General features: G+C 39.4%; 2 protein-coding genes across 7 annotated transcripts in view; one reads left to right on the top strand and one right to left on the bottom strand.

Moving 5' to 3' along the window:
• Nucleotides 1-8,131: 8,131 nt before the first annotated feature.
• LOC107317509 (uncharacterized) lies at nucleotides 8,132-18,385 on the bottom strand. The gene is made up of 2 exons (XM_085543929.1): nucleotides 8,454-18,385; nucleotides 8,132-8,265 (listed from the first exon to the last, which is right to left on the bottom strand). Exons 1-2 carry the CDS (start codon nucleotides 8,959-8,961, stop codon nucleotides 8,189-8,191), a joined length of 585 nt encoding a protein of 194 aa, XP_085400055.1. The 5' UTR covers nucleotides 8,962-18,385; the 3' UTR covers nucleotides 8,132-8,188.
• ARHGAP8 (Rho GTPase activating protein 8) overlaps nucleotides 8,264-21,698 on the top strand; it is a 76,118-nt gene continuing 62,683 nt past the window's right edge. For 4 of the 6 annotated variants that reach the window (XM_015870204.2, XM_085543842.1, XM_085543876.1 and 1 more), the window contains exon 1: nucleotides 8,264-8,646. The gene's annotated coding sequence lies outside the window, so the exon portion shown is untranslated. Of the gene's footprint in view, nucleotides 8,647-8,680; nucleotides 8,846-21,698 lie in introns of those variants that run through there. The other 2 variants (XM_085543861.1, XM_085543853.1) reach the window with 2 other exon arrangements.

Raw genomic sequence — 21,698 nt, 5'->3', positions numbered from 1 at the left:
TATCTACAACTGCTTATCAGTCACATTCTTGAGTTCCCCATTGTCTCAGTTCCAGAGTTACAAAATAATTAGTCTGTCACCGCTTTGACCAACTTACAATATTTAGCTGTAAGTGTATATATTCCAATGGTCTATGAATACTTCTTGTCTTTTGAAACCTGTTGTTTGTTTCTGAGGATAAATCAGTTTAAAAGAATCATGCTGTAGGGCATTGCAGATGAGGTCCAAACTTGTTGCTTGTGTTCTAATATGCCCTCTTCATGGGATGCTGGAAAATCAAGAGGAGTGGAGTGTAGTGACGGGGCGTTGGTCAGCTTCCGAGTCTCAGCTTTGTCCTTTTGTATGATGTTTGATGCCTAAGCACACTGATTTAAAAGTATGGTAATTCAACTTTCTAGAAATTTCTGGAGTGGCTCACATTTTCTCTACAACTGCCTCATCAAACCACTCCTAAATGATGCTTCTGCTCTCTGTAATTCTTGAGAGTACTGATTTTTTCTTCCTGCACCTCAACTCCTTTCTTTTCAGCTTGAGGATGCGCAGTTAAAAAAACTAGTTCCATATGCATAAGCATATCCAGAAAAAAATCCTATCAATACCACTGGGTAGCAATTTGTCTTTTTGAATTCTTTTTGGTGATGCCTTAAAGAATTTGCATGAATAGAAGACAGGTAGGCATTAAATGGTGATGAATGGATACCCTGGCTTGAACGCGAAGCAGTAATCTCAGCCTGAGTGATGAAGCTGGGGTGTTAAATCGATTCCTATAGAACAGTAAGATGCGTGCTCCCAGGGTACCTCTTCAGCCCTGACTGATATTGCTGTTAGGGATGCATTTGCAGGGAAGTGTGGTGGATGTTTAGGACCTGCTTCAGTCAACACAGCCCCATAAGTTTCAATAGAACTCTGCCGAAATAAATGAAGGCCAAGTTTTTTACACCGCCATTTACAGCATGCGCTGTTTGGATGAAAGAGAATTGCAACTGTACACTGGCTTTTAAAAATATTTTCACTCTTGAAAGAAGCCTGATTCACAAAGTATATGAACCATTGAATTATAAGGCAACAGATTTTATTCAGAACACTCTAAATATGCAAATTTATGGGAGGGGAAGCAATATTCTTATTCCTATTTAGGATGGGCTTGATAGACAGAAATAATTCTCTTGTCACTCGTTACAGAGAAGAATTATTAATTTTGCTTTGTCTGTGGAAAGGCAAAAGCCAGCAATCATGTTACAAAGTAGGTTGCATAAATTGCTTGACTATCAATGCCTCTCTCTCTATCACATCTTATGAAGAAGAAAAGATTTCTTAATGGTGCCAGGTTCCATTATAACAGTAGCACAACATAGTTTTAATTGACGCACACCATGTCTTAGGAAAATCACAGGCAAACACCCTGACCATTCAATTACCATATAAATAAGAATGCACGTATCTCCCTTCATATCAGCATCTTCCTTTTTTTGTTGTTGACAAAAATATGTTAATGGGTAAAAGCAGCTTTTCATTTGAATAATGACTTAATGCTTCTGTGAATTTCAGATGGTGGATTAAGCCCTTTCTTTAAAAGTTTGCAATTTCCCTATAGTTCACCAGCTGTCTTTGCTCAAGGGAAAAGAAAAAAAAGGCAAATGAGTGGCTTCAAACCTCAGCACCTGCTTGGGTGATGCTGTGGTTATATATCTGTATAGGGAAATGAAGCACACAAGTCCTTTGCTGTCTTTCATCCAAATACCTATCATGGATGTGAGACAGGAAAAAGAGAAGTAACGTGCTTTATGGTGTAGGCTAATTTTCTGCTTCATGTCTAGCCAAGAGGAGCTTATTTTGCATGTACATGCTTCAGGTTTACAAGCTTTCCAAGGAAACATGTTACTACTTTCTTCTGATCTTATGAAAAAAAGAGGAAAGAGGAAAGAAATTACATGCAGGGCAGTTAGCTCAAAATTCAAACCAGTGTTGCTGCTCAAGTCACTTTCCTATTTAAGGAAATAAAATAAAGGCAACACTATGCTCCCCACACCTCATTTCTGAAGTAATTTAACCTTGCACACTGAGTGCTTAGTAGGAGTTTTGAGCATTCCAGGGAGGGTTAGAAGGTGCTTTGTGGCTGAGCCTTGTCTGAGTGGAGCATCAAATCTGAAATTAAACATTGCAGTATACAGTAAGTAGCACAAGGCTCTGTGAGTGGTCATCAGATTAAATCCACTGTTAAGGTTGCAGTCCTGAGTCAGCTGTAAACAAGAAAGCTTCCACTAGATGGAAGGCTCTTCTTTCTGCTTTCTCCTCATCTCTTTACTAACTGAGACTCAGACCTGAAATCCACTGTGCTCTGATTGTACACCCATGTCACTTGGGAAAGCACTTACACTCACTGACAACTCACTTTGCAAGGGCCAACTGATTTTCAGAAGGTGTACTTAGCACATCTGCGTGAAAAATCCAATCTGTTAATTATTAGCTCCAAATGATGTCAATATATATGCAGGTTGAAAACACTGGGCCTTGCAGAACAGTGATTTGTTCCTCTCAAGTGAATTCCTTAATGAGTCTATCCCTCTGATCATTGGAATAAGAATCTATGTTCTTTTGTCTCGCTAGGGAGGAAAATAATTTACACTGTGGTATGTGTTTGGAATGGTGCAGATGAAGGAAGGTGTAAGCAGATACCTATACTTGTATTTGCTGCTGTAGGATTTGCTGTGTTTCTCTCCTGAGGACTGTTATTGTAATAGTTGTTCTATAGTACAAGGACATCTTTCTTTACTTTAGCTAATCAAAGGGCTCCTTCCCAGGTCTGTCCTGGCTGTAGCATAGGATTTAGCTTACTCAGCATCTTTAACAAACAGCAAAAAACAAAACAACAAAAAAAAAAGGGCAGGATTCAAACAAGCGCAATATTTATATGTATATATCTATGTCTGTTAAATTTCAATTTAGGTTATTTTTATACTAGTTCTGAATTTTTGGTCCACTTAAAATGTACCTGTGTTTTTAATTTCATACATCTTACTCTAAAAAGCAAAACAAGATAATCCATGATAGCATACACAGAAGATGCAGCCTAATAAATACAAGTCAACAGAAGCCATATGGAACATGAATATGATTGCCTTGCTTTGCTGCCCATTATCATCTTGGTCTAGTTCCATATGGTCACTGAGCTCTGTTTACATGACTTTGATGTGTAGGCATCTATGTCATTGGAATTGTTAACCAATTAATAAAAATCTATGGCCATATGTGCTGATACTACTGTTTGCTGTTTTATTTGCATTGGAAACTGATTTGGGAAGAACTTCATTCTCAGTTCTGTTCTGATGATAATGTCCTTTTAAACAGAGATTCTGCTCACGGTTGAAATTCTAATTTGTGGTTAGAGAGCTCTTGATTCAAATTGAAGTAAAGCTCTTGGTAAAAATTCAGATCCAAGCTGTTAATGACCTGAAAAATCCAGATCTTCATGGTTCATAACTTGGGAACAAATTCTGATTAATGAATGCATGTCCGAAAGTAAAGTGTAAGTCATCACCATAAATATAATTTAGAAAGGCGTTAAATACAAAGTAGAAGAAACTCATAGGATTCTGAACAAGTGCTAAAGAAATTGATAAAACAAGTCTGGTTTCAAGATCATTGAAAAAAAACTGGAATGGGATTTAAATATCACATGTTGGTTGAAGACCAGCTCTTTCACTGATGCCGTTAAAATCTTCACAAGAGGTAGATTTTGTCATGTTCTCCCACAAAAAATATTGGGCAACTGTTTTGATGTATCAGGTTCATATAGAGAGTCAGAGCCTTGGCTGGGTGGACCAATGTGCTTCTTACAGAAGTTTTATGGTTGCAGAGCAAATTTTACATAAAAATCGATATCTGTGATCTTCATCGGCTGTTATTTGTCTCTTCATTCCAGGAATTTTCAGAGCCCTGCTCACTTCACTTTTTGTTTACATTATTTACTAAAACAACAAATGTATTTGTACAGCAGTGGTTCAGCAGTATTTGTGGGTCATCCAGCACTACTTTTGCAGTTATTCTATGCATCATAATATTCCATGCATGATTTGCCAGAATAAATAGTTTTACTGCTTAATTCAGTAACGCTAACCCAGCAACTGAGAATTTGGCCCACACTAGCATTTATCTCCTATAAAAAGGAATGATACTGAAAAGAGCCTGTGAAATCACCGAACTGCAATCACCATAGCTCACTAGTGCTAATTACCATGGAATTTCCTGTTTGAGGAAATCCAACTGTGAGTTCATAAACATGCGTGAAAGCAAATGGAGAGGAAAAACAAAATTCAGACAACTCTTCAGTCACTTAAACGTTGCTTTCAAATTGCAGCTTTCTTTTTGCATTCCATTCTGTTCTGCAGCAATGAAAGGCTCTGAGAAAGCTGCAGGAAGGGGGGAAGTACGAAAGAAACAAGACCTGAAAACAAGCAGTTATTTTTCTTTTAATGACGTGCATTTTATTTTTACTCTAAGTGATATAATGGGAATTTCTTCTCACTTTTTAAATGATGTTTTTTGCTTTATTACTCTTACAGTAGCGCTGCACTGCCATTGTAGAAGGTGCAGATAAATACAAAGATTACTGCTGAATATGGAATTTGTGTATTTATGTTGCATTCATTGTGGTAACTGACACAATACACATTATAAATAGCAAACAATAAGAGATACAGTACCCTGTATTAAGTTATGTTTTGTTGTTGTTAGAAAGCTCTCATTTGCAACAGTCTCTAAAGGAAATTTTAACAATAATGAATTATATTCCTTAAGTGAACTTGTATATAAATTTTAGATTTACAGATGATAAATAACATATATTTTGTTCTTGTTCACATGAATTAAAAGGCTGGGGTATATATATGCATTTAAGAGTCACAATGGTTACATTCACCCTTATCGTACTCCCTTATTTTGAAGAAAAAAAAGACTGTATGACATAGTAAGTGTAGCCTGGTAAGATGTCAGAGCATTACTCAAAAACATAACTTTGCTGGCTTTGTTGATCTTTCCTTCTGTTGGCATTAAGTCAGATGCCCTCAGGGCTGAGATTTATCTTAGGGATTCACAGTGCAAACCTGTTACATTTTGAAAGAAAACTGAGGATGTCCTTTACCAAGTAAAACCCTGTAGTCTGATATTACAACAATATATCATCACTCAAATTTGCTTGCTCTGATGAAACTAATTCTACACTTTGCTTTAGATCCTGGCTACAGAATATTGATCACCTACCAGTGCAGTTAAATCAACACAAGTGATATACACCTTGCAAAGACATTTAGCCAGGAGGAGATGATGAACAGCTGAGTTAACACTAAAGTCTTCCAGTGATTATTCTATAATCCTTGCAGTTATCACTGCTCTGATTTGAACTCTGCTTCTCAGAAGATCTCAGGGTCTGGAAGTTCCCCTCTTCCAAATTTCTAGATAATCTTTTCTAAAATTGAGCTCAGACTCAGAGGTGGGTGCCCATCTGATGTTCTTTCTAAACATCCTATTTACTCAAACACACAAAAGGACTTAGAGGAGAATACATACATGTCCGTATTTGCCTTCCTCCCATCCTGTTTGCACTACAGTTCTAAGGAATTAAACATCACTCTCAGCAAGGACCTCACTATGGTTTTTACCATCTGGAAGAAAGGAGCCTGGAGTCTCATGTCAGTTGGGAAGTAACTTAGGAAGTGTAAAGTCCATGGAAAGAGATCTCTTAGACCAAAGTAATGCAAGAGAAATAACTCTCTTTGGGCTCTTACCCATGAACTTCACTTCCACACCACATTTTGAGACAGCAGTCAGATACAATTGGACACAAGCAAAATGATTTGCTTTAAAATAATAAGTTTTATTCCACATCTATTAATTGGAAGTGTTCAGAAAGAAGAAACTAGAAGCATTGGTTTTCAGCTGCTCTTTTGTGATTACAGACAAAATGTAATGCATTTGAAACATATGCAAAGTAATCTTAGGGCATTCAGGTTGCATGCATAAATCCACAAAGGCATGATGGTAAATAAATCTGGGCACCATGCAATTTGAATGAAAGGTTTTGCAAAAGAGGCCTCTGAGGTTGTCTTTGAAGCAAAAAACATATATAACATTTGGCTTTTTCAGCCTGAGGAGTAAGTCCAAAATCAATCACAAAAGCACACTGCGCTTTAATTTCAGGTCAGACCTAGAGGACACAACAGCTCAGGAAAGACTTGGAAAAATCTGGAGACTTTTGGGGGGACGTGGTGAGAAAACAAAGTGATCGAAGCAACTACAGGCTCTTTTATCTGACCTTATTAGTACACAAAGCTTTAGAACGAATGAAAAACTAATTAAAGATGTGGAGGTAAACACAAAACTTGTTAAAATGCAAAAGGACTCCACCAAGGAAAGAATATACCAGACTAAGCCCATATCTTTCTCTGATAAATCATTTTTTCAAACAATGAAAATACAGTAGATCAAATCTATCTGGACTTCAGTAAAACATTAGAGAGGATGCCATGCGAGAAAATATTAATTAAGATGAAGAGATGTGGATGAATGTAAGAAATGAAAAGTAAGGACAATACTGTGAGCTGAAAGGGAAGCTCTGGATGGAAGGGTGTTGCTATTGCAGTTCCATAGGGACCGATCTCAGAACTAATCTTAGTTAAAATTTTATTAGTGACCTTGGCGCGAAAACCAATGAACGCTAATGAAATTTGCTGATGACATAATGCCAAGACCTGCTGTTACAACAGAGAAGGACTGAAATACCCCGTGGAAAGAATTCTAGGAATCTGTGGATAGGAGAAAGAAATGATACACAGTCTAATGGCAGAAATACAAAATTGCACACTTAGCAGAAGTTCACATTAATTTTAATTGTGTGGGGTGATTACTGAGAGGCAGATATGAGTTCACAGCGAGCTGCTTTTTGTTTGGAAATGTGGCGGAAGGGACATGCAGTGCAGCGGTAGCCATAGGGGGATGTTGCTTTGGCTGTACCCAGCCTCTCCTCTACAGCGGCAGCAAGGAAGGGGAGTCCGGCAGCATTTTCCTGGAATCATGGAAGCATCTGGAAAGTTGTGACTCAGTAAAGTGGTGTCTTGGTGCCTCTTTTTGTGTCTTTTCTTTTTTCTCCTATGATTTATTTCAGCTCACTTCCTAAACCCCACCCTCTTTCTGGCAATTACCACTTCTCATCATGAGTACGGGGAAGCACTTTGGAAACAGAACATCTCAGGCAAAACTGGGACAGTTTAAGCTTAAGTATTTTATCTTTATTAGGATATTAATGGCACTTTGGCATCTTAATGGCATAGGGATGTCTGGGTAGCCTGGAGGAGTTACTGGTGTCATACACTAGTGAAAAAGCTATGTGAAAAGTTATGTGTCAGCCATTTGTAGGGTGTATGTATTTGTTTAGGCTGTGACATCACACTGTGCAGTTGTCACCTGTTCACTCCCCTGATGGATGGAGTAAAGCCACCACACAGGCCTTGCACAAGGGCTGCACTTAGCTTTTCTGCTGTAGATCACTAAGTGAACTACAGAGGGTGGTTTTGCCAATAGAATCACAGAATAGCTCAGGTTGGAAACGACCTCAAAGATCAAGTTCACCCACAGCCTAACCATACTACCCTAACAAACCTCCACTACAACATGACCCTGAGCACATCCAAATGGTTTTTAAACACATCCAGGGATGGTGACTCAACTACCTCCCCAGGGAGGCTATTCCAGTGCTTAACAATCCTTTCTGTAAAGAAGTTTTTCCTGATATCCAACCTAAACCTCCCCTGTTGCAACCTGAGGCCATTTTCCCTCATCCTGTCACCAGTAAGAAGAGACCAACCCTGCTCTTGCTGCAATCATCTTTCAGGTATCTGAATACAGCAATAAGGTCCCCTCTCCCCTCAGCCTCCTTCTCCCCCAGACAAAACATCCTCAGTTCCTTTAGTTGCTCCACGCAGGACATATTCTCCAAACCATTCACAAGCCTTGTTGCCCTTCTTTGGATGTTCACTGCTCCCTACTGTATTCAGATGGCAACTCTCAAAAACTCAATATCTGATTTTTCTTTCCTCCTCAACAATAGAGGCATTAAAATGAGATTAATTTCCATATCTTGCTTTTGCATCCGGTTTTATTCTCCTACTCCCCTCAGGACTAATTCAGTTAAACTCTAGGCTATGTGAGTGTGGAGCTGGGACGGTGAGTGACCCTGCGGGGCAGCAGCAGCCTCAGGCCTCTTGCCAAGTCCTGCAACAAGAAGAGAAAGCGAAAGTCCAGGGCGGATCTGATACTTTCCAGTACCTCTACCTACCCCTCGGCCAGACTGGCTCTAAGTCGCCTCGGGCAGACTCTCTCCCCGCACGCCTCTTCGGGGCCCGCTGCCGGCCTCCCCCACCCTGAGTGCCTGAGGTGAGGGCGACCGCCTCGAGCATCACCTCCTCCAGGGGGCTGGACGCTCCGTGCCCCGGATCCGGCCTCGCTCCTCCTCCGGCCGCCCGCAGGTGAGGCCGGCCCCGGGGCGGTGCTGCTGTTGCTGCCGCTGCCGCCGCCCGCCCGCTCGCCTCGTCCCGTCCCGTCCCGGCCTGGAGAAGCACCTGTGGTGCCCGCCGGCCCCACCGCCTCCGCCAGGTACGTGAGGCCGGCACAGCCGCCCGGGCTCGCCGGTTTTGCGGGCAGAGAGGCTGAGAGCTGCGGCCCCGCCTGGCTCCAGTCCTCGGGAGTCTGCTCTGGTTTTCCCCGGGAAGGGCAAAAGCAGCTGGGAGTCTCCGGGAGGGAGAGGGCTGTTCGCTGTAAGGGTCCGTGGAGAGCTCTGTGAAGCCTCATGTGGGTAAGTGTGTGTTTAAACAATCCCTGGGGAAGCGCTGACTTGGAGCCAGCATGAAGTGGAGGTATGAGCACATCCCTTTCACAGGGCTCTTTCATTTTTACAGCTCTCACTATCATAGGGTTTAAAGGTCACAATGAGGGAAGGGGGTTATGCCCTAACCTCCAGTGGGGTTATGCCCTAACCAGCAATATATGAGGCTGTTGGCTCATTTGTCCCAGCACTGAGCCCTGTGGCTGTTTACACAGGGATATGACTCAGTTTGGGAGGATTCTGTACTTCCAGAATGTGTTGTCTGATGGTTGGTGGGTGGCTTTGTGCTCTCATGGTCATTCCTGCTGGTTTTGTGGGAGGACCAAACGTTCTGCATGTGAGACCTGCTTCAAACCTGAAGCTCACGTTGCTGTAAAACGTCACTGGGAAAGGGGAAAGGGCTGGTAAGATTGTAGCGTCAGATGGTTGTCTGGATACTGCTGTGGTATACTGTGGGTATAGAAACCTGCAACACTGTAACTAGAAGCCATAAAATCTCATACAGGATGTCTCTAACTGTATATGCTGCATTTTTAGGGTTTTCTTTCCTCCTCATGCTACCAGCCAATTGAAAAACTGATTCTTCTTCATTGCTACCATAAAATGTGTATGATTTGTTTGATTTTTCAGTGTCGCAGCATATTTTTCTATGAAACCATAAAGGCTGCAGCCTTGAGTGACCAAAAAACACGATATGCCGTTAAGATCTGTATCATTGTGCATCTGCACAAGGGGCTTGTCCGTGAAACTTCCATTCTGACCTGTCCAGCTGTCCCAGTTGGTGGTCCTGCCACTTTATTTCCTGGTAGGATTTGCAGGTAGGAGCATGGCAGGGTTTAGCTGAGGCTGACCGAAGCTCACAGGAGCTGCAGTAGCCCAGAGTGTAGTCTGGAGCCGGTCCAGCTGGGGAGCTGCTGCCAGCATTCCTGCAATTCCTCCCTTACAGCCGCCCTTGGGAACGCACCCTGGTAGAAGTCATCCATCCAGAGGCCGCAATTCAGCACAGACAAAAGAGGCCAAGCCTCTCTTCCTATGCCTGTGCTGTAACTAAACAGTTTGCCCCAAATCTGAGGGTAAAACCTGTTTCCAGATGGATCTCTTTCCCCTTCCCACAGATTTCAGATGACACCACCAAGGCATCGCAGTGCACAGCAAAGAGTCTCCTGTCCTTTATGATGTGTGTTGTAATGTTGTAACTGTGCTGATACTTTTACATTTTTCTCTTTTTAACACAGCTGAGCTCTTAGTCTGTTACTCAGTCCCTGTGTTGAGTGATCACTGAGCTGCTTTGGTCTGGTCTGTTCCATGCTGCAAGTCCAATATATGTGGCTGGGTACAAGAGTGAAAGCTCTTTCCTGAGCAACATAAGGGGCCAGAGGATGTAGGGACCTCTCCTCTATCCCTACACCTCTTCAGAAGAGAGGTGAGCTGTGCTTCTGTAAGGCATTTTGGGATCAAAGTGTGACTTTTCTCACAGACTTGTTACTAATCTTTGGCATGTTTTCTAAAAGAACATGCCGTTTTATCTCAAATTCAGCAGTTTGCTGAAGAGGGTTTTTAAAAGAACTAAAACAGATGAAGATTCTGTAACAAAGTAAGTTCCTTTTAAGAGTTGCTTTAACACAAATAAGGTGCTTGTTCCAGTGGCTTCAGATAAAAAACATGCAGTAGAACTGACTTTGAAATGTGAAATGAAAGTGACTTCCCTTTTTCATTGTTAGAGCAGGAATTCAAAAAGTAAATAGCCACAGTGAGATCTAAACTGTATTTTCTGGTTTGAATAAATGTTTAACAGTAGTACAGCTACAGGGAAAACTTATAAGAGGTACTTTTATCCTGCTCTTACTAAATCTTAAGCTTTTCTTTAAGTATCTGGATTGAAGTCATTGTTTGGCAGAGCTGAGTATATATTCTGTACGCTTACATGGGTTTTAAATGTAACACAGTCGGTTCATTTATTTATTTATTTATTTATTTATTTTCCTTCAGATAAAATGTTCAAAGTCAAAACTGACCTTGATAAAAAGTGTTCGTGTGTAGTATAGCTGTAAGCATTTATACTGCACTGACTGGTTTGGTCTGAGTTTGAAATTCAGCTATGATTGAACACTCGTTCTTTGGCAGACATTATTGCAATTAAAACTCCAATTTTGTTTAATTTTTTTTTTCTTAAAATTACAGATGTTTCACATTTTTATGGGACTTAAAAGACTTTTATAATGATGAAAATAAAGATAGGATAAATATTGTTGCCTCCAGACTGTGCATGTAATAGACCAAAATGTTATTGTGACTATGGATGCACCTCAGAGAGGTGGAAAAGAGGGGATCCAAGCAGCCGAATGTTCACTGTGTCTACAGTTGAGGTTTCGGATTTAGAATCATAGAATGGTTTGGGTTGAAAGGGACTTTTAAGAACATCTAGTTCTAACCCACTGCCATAGGCAGTGGCACCTCCCTCTAGACCAGGTTGCTCAAAGCCCCATGCAACCTGGTCTTGAGTGCCTACAGGAAGGGAGCATTCACAACCTCACACTGCAGTGTCTCACCGCCCTCACAGTAAACAATTTCTTCCTGATATCTAGTGTAAATCTACCCTCTTCCAGTTTAAAACCATTTTCATTTTTCCTATTGCTACCTACCCTTATAAAAGGTCTCACCCCAGCTTTCCTGTAGGTCCCTTCAGATACTGGAAGGCCACTACAAGGTCTCCTTGAAGCCTTCTCTTCTCCAGACTGAAGAGCCTCAACGCTCTCAAGCTGTCTTCATATGGTAGGAGCTCCATCCCCTTAATCATCTTTGAGGCCCTCCCCTGGACCTGCTCCTGCAGCATCATGTCCTTCTTGTGTTGGGGGTTCCAGAACTGGATGCAGTACTCCAGGTGGGGTCTCACAAGAGCAAAGTAGAGGGGCAGAGACACCTCCCTTGACCTGCTGGTCACACTTCTCTTGATACAGCCCAGGATATGGTTGGCCTTCTGGACTGCCAACACACACTGCCAGCTCATATTGAATCTTTCATCATTTCTTGCCAACTTCTGCACCAACATAACTTTTTTCCAGGCAAACAATGCAGCCATTATATCAAGACACACCTCTTACAAGCTTGTGAGCAAGGCATGTCACACAGGCTGGAACTCCCTTTGCTTATGAAGGAAAAAATAAATGATATTTGTAACTGGCAGCTTTCCTGCACATCCCCTGATTTTGTTGGTGCAGCTGAACTGCAGAAAAGAAGTAGATATTATCATGCCCAGGAATGTGAAAAAGTGTAGGTAGGATTTATAATTAAAAAGAAAAACTTATGATTTTTTGTGGGGGAAGAAAAAAAAAAAAAAAGAAAGTTGTCTGGGCAGTATCAACATTTTAATGAAAAAAAATACTGCAAAAAATTAATTTGGAAAATTTGGGTCTTACTCTTTGATTTGTTGTTTTTATTGTTGTTGCTGTTGTTTTGTAAAAAAAAAAAAATAAAGGAATAACTTTAGGATATGTGAGTGAAAGTGCTGACTAAAGAAATGTTGGAGTCAGCAGTGGCTAACCAAAAGGCAATAGAAGAGCAGAAAAATTGTTAAACTAATGCTAAAAGACCTTAATTTTAGAATCATTGCTGGAAATTACTGTAATAAGGCACAAATTCTGTTGAATATATACGTTACTTAAGCTTGACACTTTAAAAACTGTCAACTGCCTTTTCTAAGTGAAAATTATAGGAAAAAAGAAAAAAGAAAAGCTTTTGATTTATCAAAAGAGAGGCTGGCAGTTAGTATTACCAGTATGCCCTGACCGAAACTAATATAAGCTCTTCTGCTAATGCTATAAAATATAAGGTATGTTTAAAGAGACCTAAATATAATAACTGACTTACAAAAGCTGATGTAAGAAACAAGAATATTTCAAGGAAGAAAAGTATTTCTTCTCAGCTTCTTCTGGAAGTCTTACCTTGTTCATTCTTTATTACTAAATGCACTTTATGTGATATTGATGCAACCAATATTTTTTGAGATTTTCTTCTCCTCTTCCCATAGTCTGTCTTCTGGAGGCATAATCTTTGATCTATGATGACAATAATTTTCACAGAATATGCAAACAGTGACTAAAGATGGGGAGTAAGTAGCAAGAGCAAATGATCATGTGAGAAATAGCAATCCTCTAATCTTGAGAATGTGGAATATGATGTGTCAAACCACACAATCATAAGAAATTTTGGATCCAGTGAGTGCTGCCATTTACTATACCAGAGACTGCAGGTGCCTCTGAGAATCTGGAACTGTGTGTCCAACATCAGGCTCTGGGAATTAGTGGCCTGCACTGAATTCTATCTTTTAGCAATTATTCTGTGTTTTCATTAGAGAGGTGACTATATTCATTTTTCTTTGATTCTCAAGCCAATTCTTTATGTCATGCTACTCTCTGTATTCTTAGTCCTTTGAAGAAAAAATCATCTCTCCCCCTCTCTCCCTTTTGGAAACCCTAAATATATAGTCATTCCTTTGAGCACTTTTTTTTTTTTTTTTCCCATGCTTTTAAACTATACCAGAAATGAAGGTTGTATTTGTTTTCATCATTCAAAGAACATGGCAGATCATAGAATCATGGTATGGCTTGAGTGGGAAGGGATCTTAAAGACCATCATTCTCTTGGCCTGTACACATATCTGGGATTGCTGTGATCCAAGTGTAGCTCCTTGTACTTGGCCTTGTTGAATCTCACTAGACTTTCAAGCTTGCCCAGGTTCCATTGGATAGCATTCCTTCCTTCTGCTGTATCAGCTGCACTACTTAGCTTGGTGTCATCAGCAAACTTGGTGAGAGTGCCCTTGATTCTACTGTCTAGGTTGTTGATACAGATGTTGGAAGAGCAGTCATCCCAAGATGAACCCCTGTGAGATTCCACTTATTACCAACCTCCATCTAGACACAGAGCCATTGACCACAACACTGTGGCTGCGACCATCCAACCAGTTCTGTATCCACAGAATAGTTAACTCTTCAAATCTCTTCAACTTAGAGATAAGGATGTGGTGTGGGACCATGTCGAAGGCGTTGTGGATCTATCAATGTAAAGGGAGTAAGCTAGAATTGGTTCTGAGGGAACCATCCTGTTAAATTTCTTACAGATTGTCACTTAGCAAACTTGTAGGTAGTCTTAAAATTGTCTCAGTAACGCTTTGTTTCATGATTTACAAAGTATCTCATTGGAAATTGTTGCCAGAGGCAAAAATAGATTTCAGATCTTTGATATTAGCTCTGTGCACCTCTGTGTACAAGCCTTGTCTCTGTGAGTACAGCAAGGCGGAAGGGTAATCACCAGCAAGGAAGGGTGGTTATTCAGTGCCCCTGAATAACATTTTCCTGTGCAGAAGCCTGTAATTAAAAATATATCTTATATACAGTAAATTTTTACCCTTACATTTTATGTATGCTGTGCAGCGCTTGTATTTCACTAGGCTTTTCAAACTCTGAAATCAAGCCTGCTGAAGGCTTTGGGCTTTCTCTTTTCCCTGGCTACCACAACCATTGAGGATTATATTGCTTTTGGCACAGTGTTGCAGGATCATGCTCATAAGGGCCAAAGCTTCAAGAGAAGTATTCACCAGGAATGCCTTGTAGGGAATTATTGGCGTCTCTTCTCACCACAACTTTCCAAAACAAGATGATCTTGAAGGTCTTTTCCAACATAAATGATTCTGTGATTCTCAGGCATTTATGGTGCCACTCAGCTGGCCACCACAGTGCTCATGCAGATAAGAAGGTGAAACTTTGGGTAGGTTCAAACAAAAGATGCCCAGGAAAATGGTACCAGGTCATTCCCAACTCCCACTCCTTCTCCCCCTTCTGTATTAACAGTGTTCTGTAGTGTCACTGGAGGCTCCAGTTCTGGAAGCTGCCCCAAACTTGAGAAGCTACTTACTAGAGTCTTAGGCTAGAATTCCTAATTTTGGCATGTATTCTTCCAAGGAGGCTTTGAATAAAGTTTTTACAGTGCAGGCTGATCATTACAGCTTCAGAGAATACTGAAGGTCCCAGTATCTGATTTATTTCTGGCTTCAATATATGGTAATCTGGACACCATTGTAGCTCTAGATGTACATCTGTTTAATACCGCTATATACCTTTGCATGGATATCATGATTATTGTCACCTATTGGATGAAAAATGAAAAAAATCAGGTTTTGTTTTGTTTTGTTGTTGTTGTTTTCCTGAAAATTATTCAATTGGTTTACTGGATTTTACCCTGTATTTAGAAGCTGAGAAATGACAGTTTCAGCCTCTGCTGAGGCTGAGTGCTACAGGGAAAGAAAGGTGACTCACAACAGAAGGTGGACAACTTTTGAATTTTATAGTAAGAACTGATGCTCTACTTGGGACAAAAACAAACAAACAAACAAACAAAAAACCAGCAACAAGAAAAAAAACATCAAAAAACAAACAAACAAACAAACAAAAAAAGCCTAAAAAAATCCCTGAATGTGTGATCCTATCCCTGCTTAGCTTGAGGTCAGTGTGAGTTATGGTGCTGACTGATTTCCCTGGGGATGAAACCTCATGTTGTCTATGCAGGAATGTCACTAAACGGGTAGGTGAGATTTTAGGTTAAACTTGTAAGCTGGGGAAAAAAAGCAGTGCCTGAAGGCTTAATATTATCTTCCCTGTTCCAGTGTGTCCACTGGGTGATGTTTGTTTTGGCAGTGTTTTTTGTTGGTTCTTTTTTGAGCTTGCTTGGTGGTAAGGAAATTCTTTTGAGACAGTTTGGGTAGTAGAATAAGTTGCAGTTCTGTTTGCAGCTTTATTTGTCTCAGCATCTGGATTTATTATACATACTGTTTTGCTTGACAGAAAGATTAAGCAGACTTGACAAACTCACAGTTGTAACCTTATCTTTGCAGTCAGAACCCTACTAGTCATGATAAAAGATATGTTGTTAAGATCTACAAAGGAAAATACTGAAGGAAAAATGGAAGGAGTTGGAAAGGGGAGGTGGGGGGAAGAGAGAGAGAATCACAGAATCACAGAATCAAAGAACTGTAGGGGTTGGAAGGGACCTCTTGAGATCATCGAGTCCAACCCCACTGCCAAAGCAGGTTCCCTACACCACGTCGCACAGGTAGGCGTCCAGTCGGGTCTTGAATATCTCCAGAGAAGGAGACTCTACTACCTCCCTGGGCAACCTGTTCCAGTGCTCCATCACCCTCACTGTAAAGAAGTTCTTGGTACATTCGTGTGGAACTTCCTATGCTGTAGTTTCATCCCATTACCCCAGTCCTGTCCCCACGCACTACTGAAAAGAGACCAGCCTTGCCACTATGGCCTTCACATCTCAGGTATTTATAAACCTGGATCAAATCCCCTCTCAGCCTTCTTTTCTCAAGGCTAAACAGACCCAGTTCGCTCAGTCTCTCCTCATAGGGGAGATGCTCCAGGCCCTTCACCATCTTAGTGGCCCTCCGCTGGACTCTTTCCAAGAGATCCCTGTCCTTTTTGTACCGGGGAGCCCAGAACTGGACACAGTATTCCAGATGAAAAGGAAAAGAAGAAAACCATTTAATTCAACAGGTGTGTGCAGGTAGAGCTGTAGAGCTTGGATGTAGTATCATACTGCATACTAGTGTTACATAAATACAAGTGATATAGGTCTTTTTTTATGAGTGTCATAAGTTTTGTTCTGTGTGTGGTGGCCTCACTGATTGTTTGCTGTTAGCTGGTGGCTTCCCATCTATAAATGGTGTTACACTACAGTTAAATCAGGAAGATGAACTGCATTTATAAGAACAAAAAAATAAGTAATTTTGAAGCAATCAATTATAACTAGCTTCACATATCAAATTTGTTTCTTATTCCCTCTGAAACCTGCCATGGTTCATATTATTAACACGTAAAAAAAGCTTATCTTCCTTTTGTGTAAGACCCATGCAGAGGAATTAGTTATGTAGTGAAGAGACAGTGAAGATGTCTAAGTACAAAATAGTACCGAGTAGGTACCATTAAAAGTATCACCTAAAAATAATTTGTAAACTAAGGAAAAATCTTATGCTCAATTGGAAGGGGCAGTAAACACTGTCAAATGTTTTGCTATGCTGATGGGATTTCCAGAGTTAACACCTATGTGTCACTGTAAGTGAAAACTTAGCTAGTAAATGGGGGAGAGTGTTCTGTGTTTTGCTTTGTTAGGTGCTGCATAGTTTTAGTTGACCTTCTGAGAGAATGGAAGGATTTTCCATGCTGTCTCTGAATTCTTTTCAGGGATTGACATCTAAGCCACTTCTAAAAAAGGTAAAGTTGATTTGAGACACAGCTAGAATAGCTATGTCTTTAACTATTTATTTATTAATTTATTATTTGTGTCCAATTAATATTGTTTACAATTAATTACAGCACAAATACTTACCAATCTAAACAATTTTTTTCTTGCTAGCCAGGTTGGTTTTGTTTCATAGCATTTAAGTTAGGTGTTTGCATCGCTGGGAAGAGCTATTATTTATCTTCAGTAAAGACAATTGAAGAAAAAATGGAGATTTACTGAAAAGATTAAGTTTTAAGTTATATTAAGTTATGACAGCTATAGAAGAAAATTCTTGTCTGACTTCTCTACTATATGTCCTTTCTGCTTTCTACTGCTGACTTAGCTTTGTCCTCTCAAATCTTCCTCAAACTCTGCACTTTCTTGTTTATATACTGCTTATAAAATATTTATTAAACATATCAGAAGGAATATTGTTTGAAGGTGCATAAAATGATAAGTTGCTGGGTAAACAAACTTTTCTTTGAGGTTACCTGAAGGGCTTACAGCCTGAACACTTACCAGGTTGTTTTCCCCCTGTCTAATAGTAATAATAAGAATAGTAATAATAAACAGCAACAAACAACAACAACAAGTATATAAGCAAAAATCCATCTTTCCATCTATTCCTTGCTTCAATTCAGACCTTCACGTCATTACTGTTGCAGTAGTTCTTTATACTGTAGCAACACGAATACTTCAACATAGAAATAATATAGAATTTCTCAAAGTTTTCAGTTTTTGTGATGTGCTACAGGGAAGAAGAATAAATAAACAATATGGCCTTGTTAGGTAAGTGTGTGTAAAACTGATGCATTTGTATCTTTAGATTTATGTAGTAGTTAGCACACATATGTTTGAAAGTTCAAAAAGATATGGATACCAGTGTAATTCAAAAAGATGTGGATACCAATGTTCTTAAGTCCATCTTATGATCCTTTAGTAGTGTTTCATGCAGTCTAATGGACTAGCATGCCTCATTCCCTCAGTATTAGATTTGTTAGTATTAGATTAGACTTGTTAGATTTTCTACATTAGAAGTAGGATTTTTTATCTTCCAGATGTTTTAAATGTTAATTATGTCTCGGGATGATGCTCGTGGTGTGCAGCTAAAGATATATGGATATAGAAAAAACCTTTAGATAAGGTGATGAAGTGTTCAGGGTGGAAGCCTTCATAATGATGCAATGGTCTCACAATCATTTCTTACCAAATATGCATGCAAGCAAACTGCCCAGCAATAAAAATTTGATCTAGCTTATGCAGTGATGCACAATCCCATTGCTGTCAAGTTAGTCAAAGTACACGGGGGCAGCAAGAAGACATAAATTCTTGTTTATGTCAGCATTGGGAGGGCAGGAGATACTAGATGTCAAATAAATCTTTCAGATGAAAAGTTAACCTGCCAGATTTTTTTGAGCAAATTTGAATTCATGGAGTTCATTTATGCTGGATAATTTCTTTCTTTCATGTGACCTCGTTTTTTCTGATCCGGTACAGAGAAGTTGAAGGTCACATTGCATCACTGAACCGTGCTATGAGATGTTTCCCATGCAGATTTTAACTAGGATTTTGAAGGTCTGTATGCCATATCAGGCAAGGGAATTAATTCTCTATAAAGTATAGGCACAGTGGATAAGAAGAAAAAATGAACAGGATAAGAAGAAAAAATGAACAGGAAGCTTTTTAGCTACATTTCAAACTTCAAATGTTACCTACTATATTTTTTACCCAGCTGTTACAATTTACTGTGGAAAGATCTGACTTCCCCACCTCCCTCCCCCTTTCCTTTTATATTTCTTTTTCTTCCTCTAGTTTTCTGTACTTAATAGTCTTTGATAAACATATTATGTTGCAGTTTTTCACCTACAGGAATTCCTCATGTTCTTCCATAAATGCCACCTCTCACAAACTAATAGCTTTGCTCATAAAAACTGACAAATGAAGTATTTGTGACCTTGTAGTGAGTTTTAATAAACATTTTAATGTTGTCTTTAAAATTCTAACCTTAAATAAAACGGTAGCAACTATTGAGAGATAAAATTATTTCTCATTTTTTGTTCAGTTATAACTCCAAGACATCTAGCAGGGGAGATGTCTTAAAAAGTAAGATTCTGTGGATAAGATATGATTATGTGAGTAAAGGGGAGCACTGAGGTGGACTAAAAATTAAAGCTACAGAAATTGTTGGGGATCAAGGGTAGAACTTATCAGCTATTTTTGCAGCTTGATTGTATTGATATTATAGAGTATGCAAACTGGTCTGAGACCTATAACCTTCCTTTGCTCAAGCTTAATCAGTGAGTGACTTCTCATTAGTAACATTTGCTGGGCTGCTTGGTCAACTGTGCTGACATCAAGCACTGAACACCTTTGATAAAACACTACCAGGCTTTATGGTTCTAAATTTCCTGCCTTTTAAAGTAAAGTATGATAACTTACAAATCTGCTGGGAGGAAAGTGTTTGATCTTATTAGTTGTGAATTAGTGGATAAATAATTATTTCAGGCTAAACAAACAAACAAATAAACAAAAAACTCAGCACTTTAGTGCTCAGATGAAGAGCTGGTCCAGTGTAAACAGAGAAACAGAGGAATGTTATGTGCTGTTATCATCATTTTACTTGATTTTGAATTGAGATTTGTAGCTAAACATGGTCCCCATATAATAAGGCTTTTGGAACTCTTCTCCTTTGCTGTAAAGACCTGTTTCATTTTGAGATATCTAGGTTATGGGAGAGATGGTGGTAAGTTGGGTGAACTACAACCACGTCTTGACAAGAACTGGAAACACAGGCTCTGTGTTATTTAAAAACAGGAAGAATATTAATTTATTTTACAAGCCCTAATTTATTCTAGCTAGAGAAATCTCTGGTGAATAATTATGCAATTAAAAAAAAGCAAAACCTTTTTATCATAATACACCAACCCTTTGTCCAGTAAGTTGTCAGATTAATTTAATTATAAAATACAGTCTTAAAAATATACTTGTCTGCAATTGAAAGTGTTTAATCCCTTGAGACAGAAGCTCTGGTTAAACATGAGTTCAGCCAACATAATTCTGCCACATTAATGTGCATTACCATTTACTAATTCAGAAAGCAAATTCCATAGATGACTGATCATTAATGTTTATTATGATTACATTACAGTAATTTTGTTTAGTCAATAAACATTTAAACTGAATCAAAACATGGTGTTGTAGTGTGTCACGTTGCAACCACTTATCCATGTTCAGATAATTTTGCTTTAACAATACAGCAGGCATACATGGCTTTCTGTTAATTGGTTACACATTAGGCACTTTTTTTCCACGTGCTTGCTCTGTGCCAGATGAATGAGTGGATGCGATAAGAAAATAGCTGCAGTGTTTCAACCACAAAAGAGCATTTCCAGAAGCTCCCTACTAGTAATGGGTAGAAATAATCCCTTTACTTCAGTGCTTTTAGAACTGGGAATAGCTGATGCATGCAGATATTTCTACGCAGTAGAGAAACAATTTATATTTCACTCTGACATGCTTAATTTTTCCCAGCAGGGAAGTTGAGGGTGGAGGGTAGGGGGGGAAAGACTTTGCAAAGGGATGGTCACAGCAAGTGTTATAAGGGCAGGCATTTTGCAGTACATTTGGGGATTATCCCTAGTGTAGATCTGTGAGAAGACGTTTTCTTAAGTTAGCAAGACCTATGTGACATCCTTCCCTATTAATTGGGAGCTATAAATAGTTCCCCATTTTGGAGGAAAGATGGGAGGGAAGAGAGTTGTTTTAACAGCATAATGGGGCAGTCTGTGACCCTGAACAGCCTGTAAAGGATGTTCCAATCACCCAAACTTCTCATTTCAGGAATGTGCTACCCTGCGTTTATCATCCTCCTAGCTGAAAATATGCTTTCTTACACAGTGTAACAATTTTACTTTATCTATTTTGTATAGAGTGGATGATTGTTGTAAATGAATGCAGTGTTATTAAATACTTCGCACCGAAGACATCAAAAATGTAGTCTGATTGATCATTGAAGCAAGTGCAACATAGCGCATAAGCATCTCCCACCTTCAACATGATTAAGTTTGTGTTCTAAACAAGGTCAAACCAACTGGGGTTAAGAGACTGTTTCAAAATTACATTTTCCGTATTTAAAAATGTTTACATTTACCATATTTGATGAAAATATTTACTGTTTCTGTTATTCAGTTACTGGCCTCTGCTATCTGTACTGCTACACACCCACTGGATGAATGTAGAGTAAGCGTCATATTCATGCTGCTAATAAGAGATGCAAACTGTTTGCATATCAGATTATTGAGCCATTAAGTGTCACCAAACACTATATCACAAATGAAAACTGTTTGTTGATTAGACAATTGCAGCTGTGGCTGCCAGTATAATTGTAAGTGCTAAGGAAATATAAACAAACGCATTTACTCATTCAGTCAGGTTTCACCATTAGCAGGTGACGTGGTGATAGAGGGATGAATGTTTAAGCTTTAAACATGCAAGAAGCATCAAAATAAGAGAAGATCTTCCTGCAAACTTCAGAGTGAATT

Source organism: Coturnix japonica, chromosome 1 (genome assembly GCF_054131305.1).
Source record: "Coturnix japonica strain WE chromosome 1, WE-NBRP24, whole genome shotgun sequence".
In the NCBI taxonomy this organism is placed as follows: Eukaryota; Metazoa; Chordata; class Aves; order Galliformes; family Phasianidae; genus Coturnix; species Coturnix japonica.
This window is presented reverse-complemented; position numbering and strand designations above follow the sequence as displayed.

Excerpts from the sequence above, each read along its gene's own strand:
- LOC107317509 (XM_085543929.1), bottom strand. The coding sequence starts at position 8,961 with ATGATAGTGAGAGCTGTAAAAATGAAAGAGCCCTGTGAAAGGGATGTG. Across the intron at positions 8,266-8,453 it reads CGTCCAGCCCCCTGGAGGAG|GACTTGGCAAGAGGCCTGAG; the intron begins GTGATGCTCGAG and ends TTCTTGTTGCAG.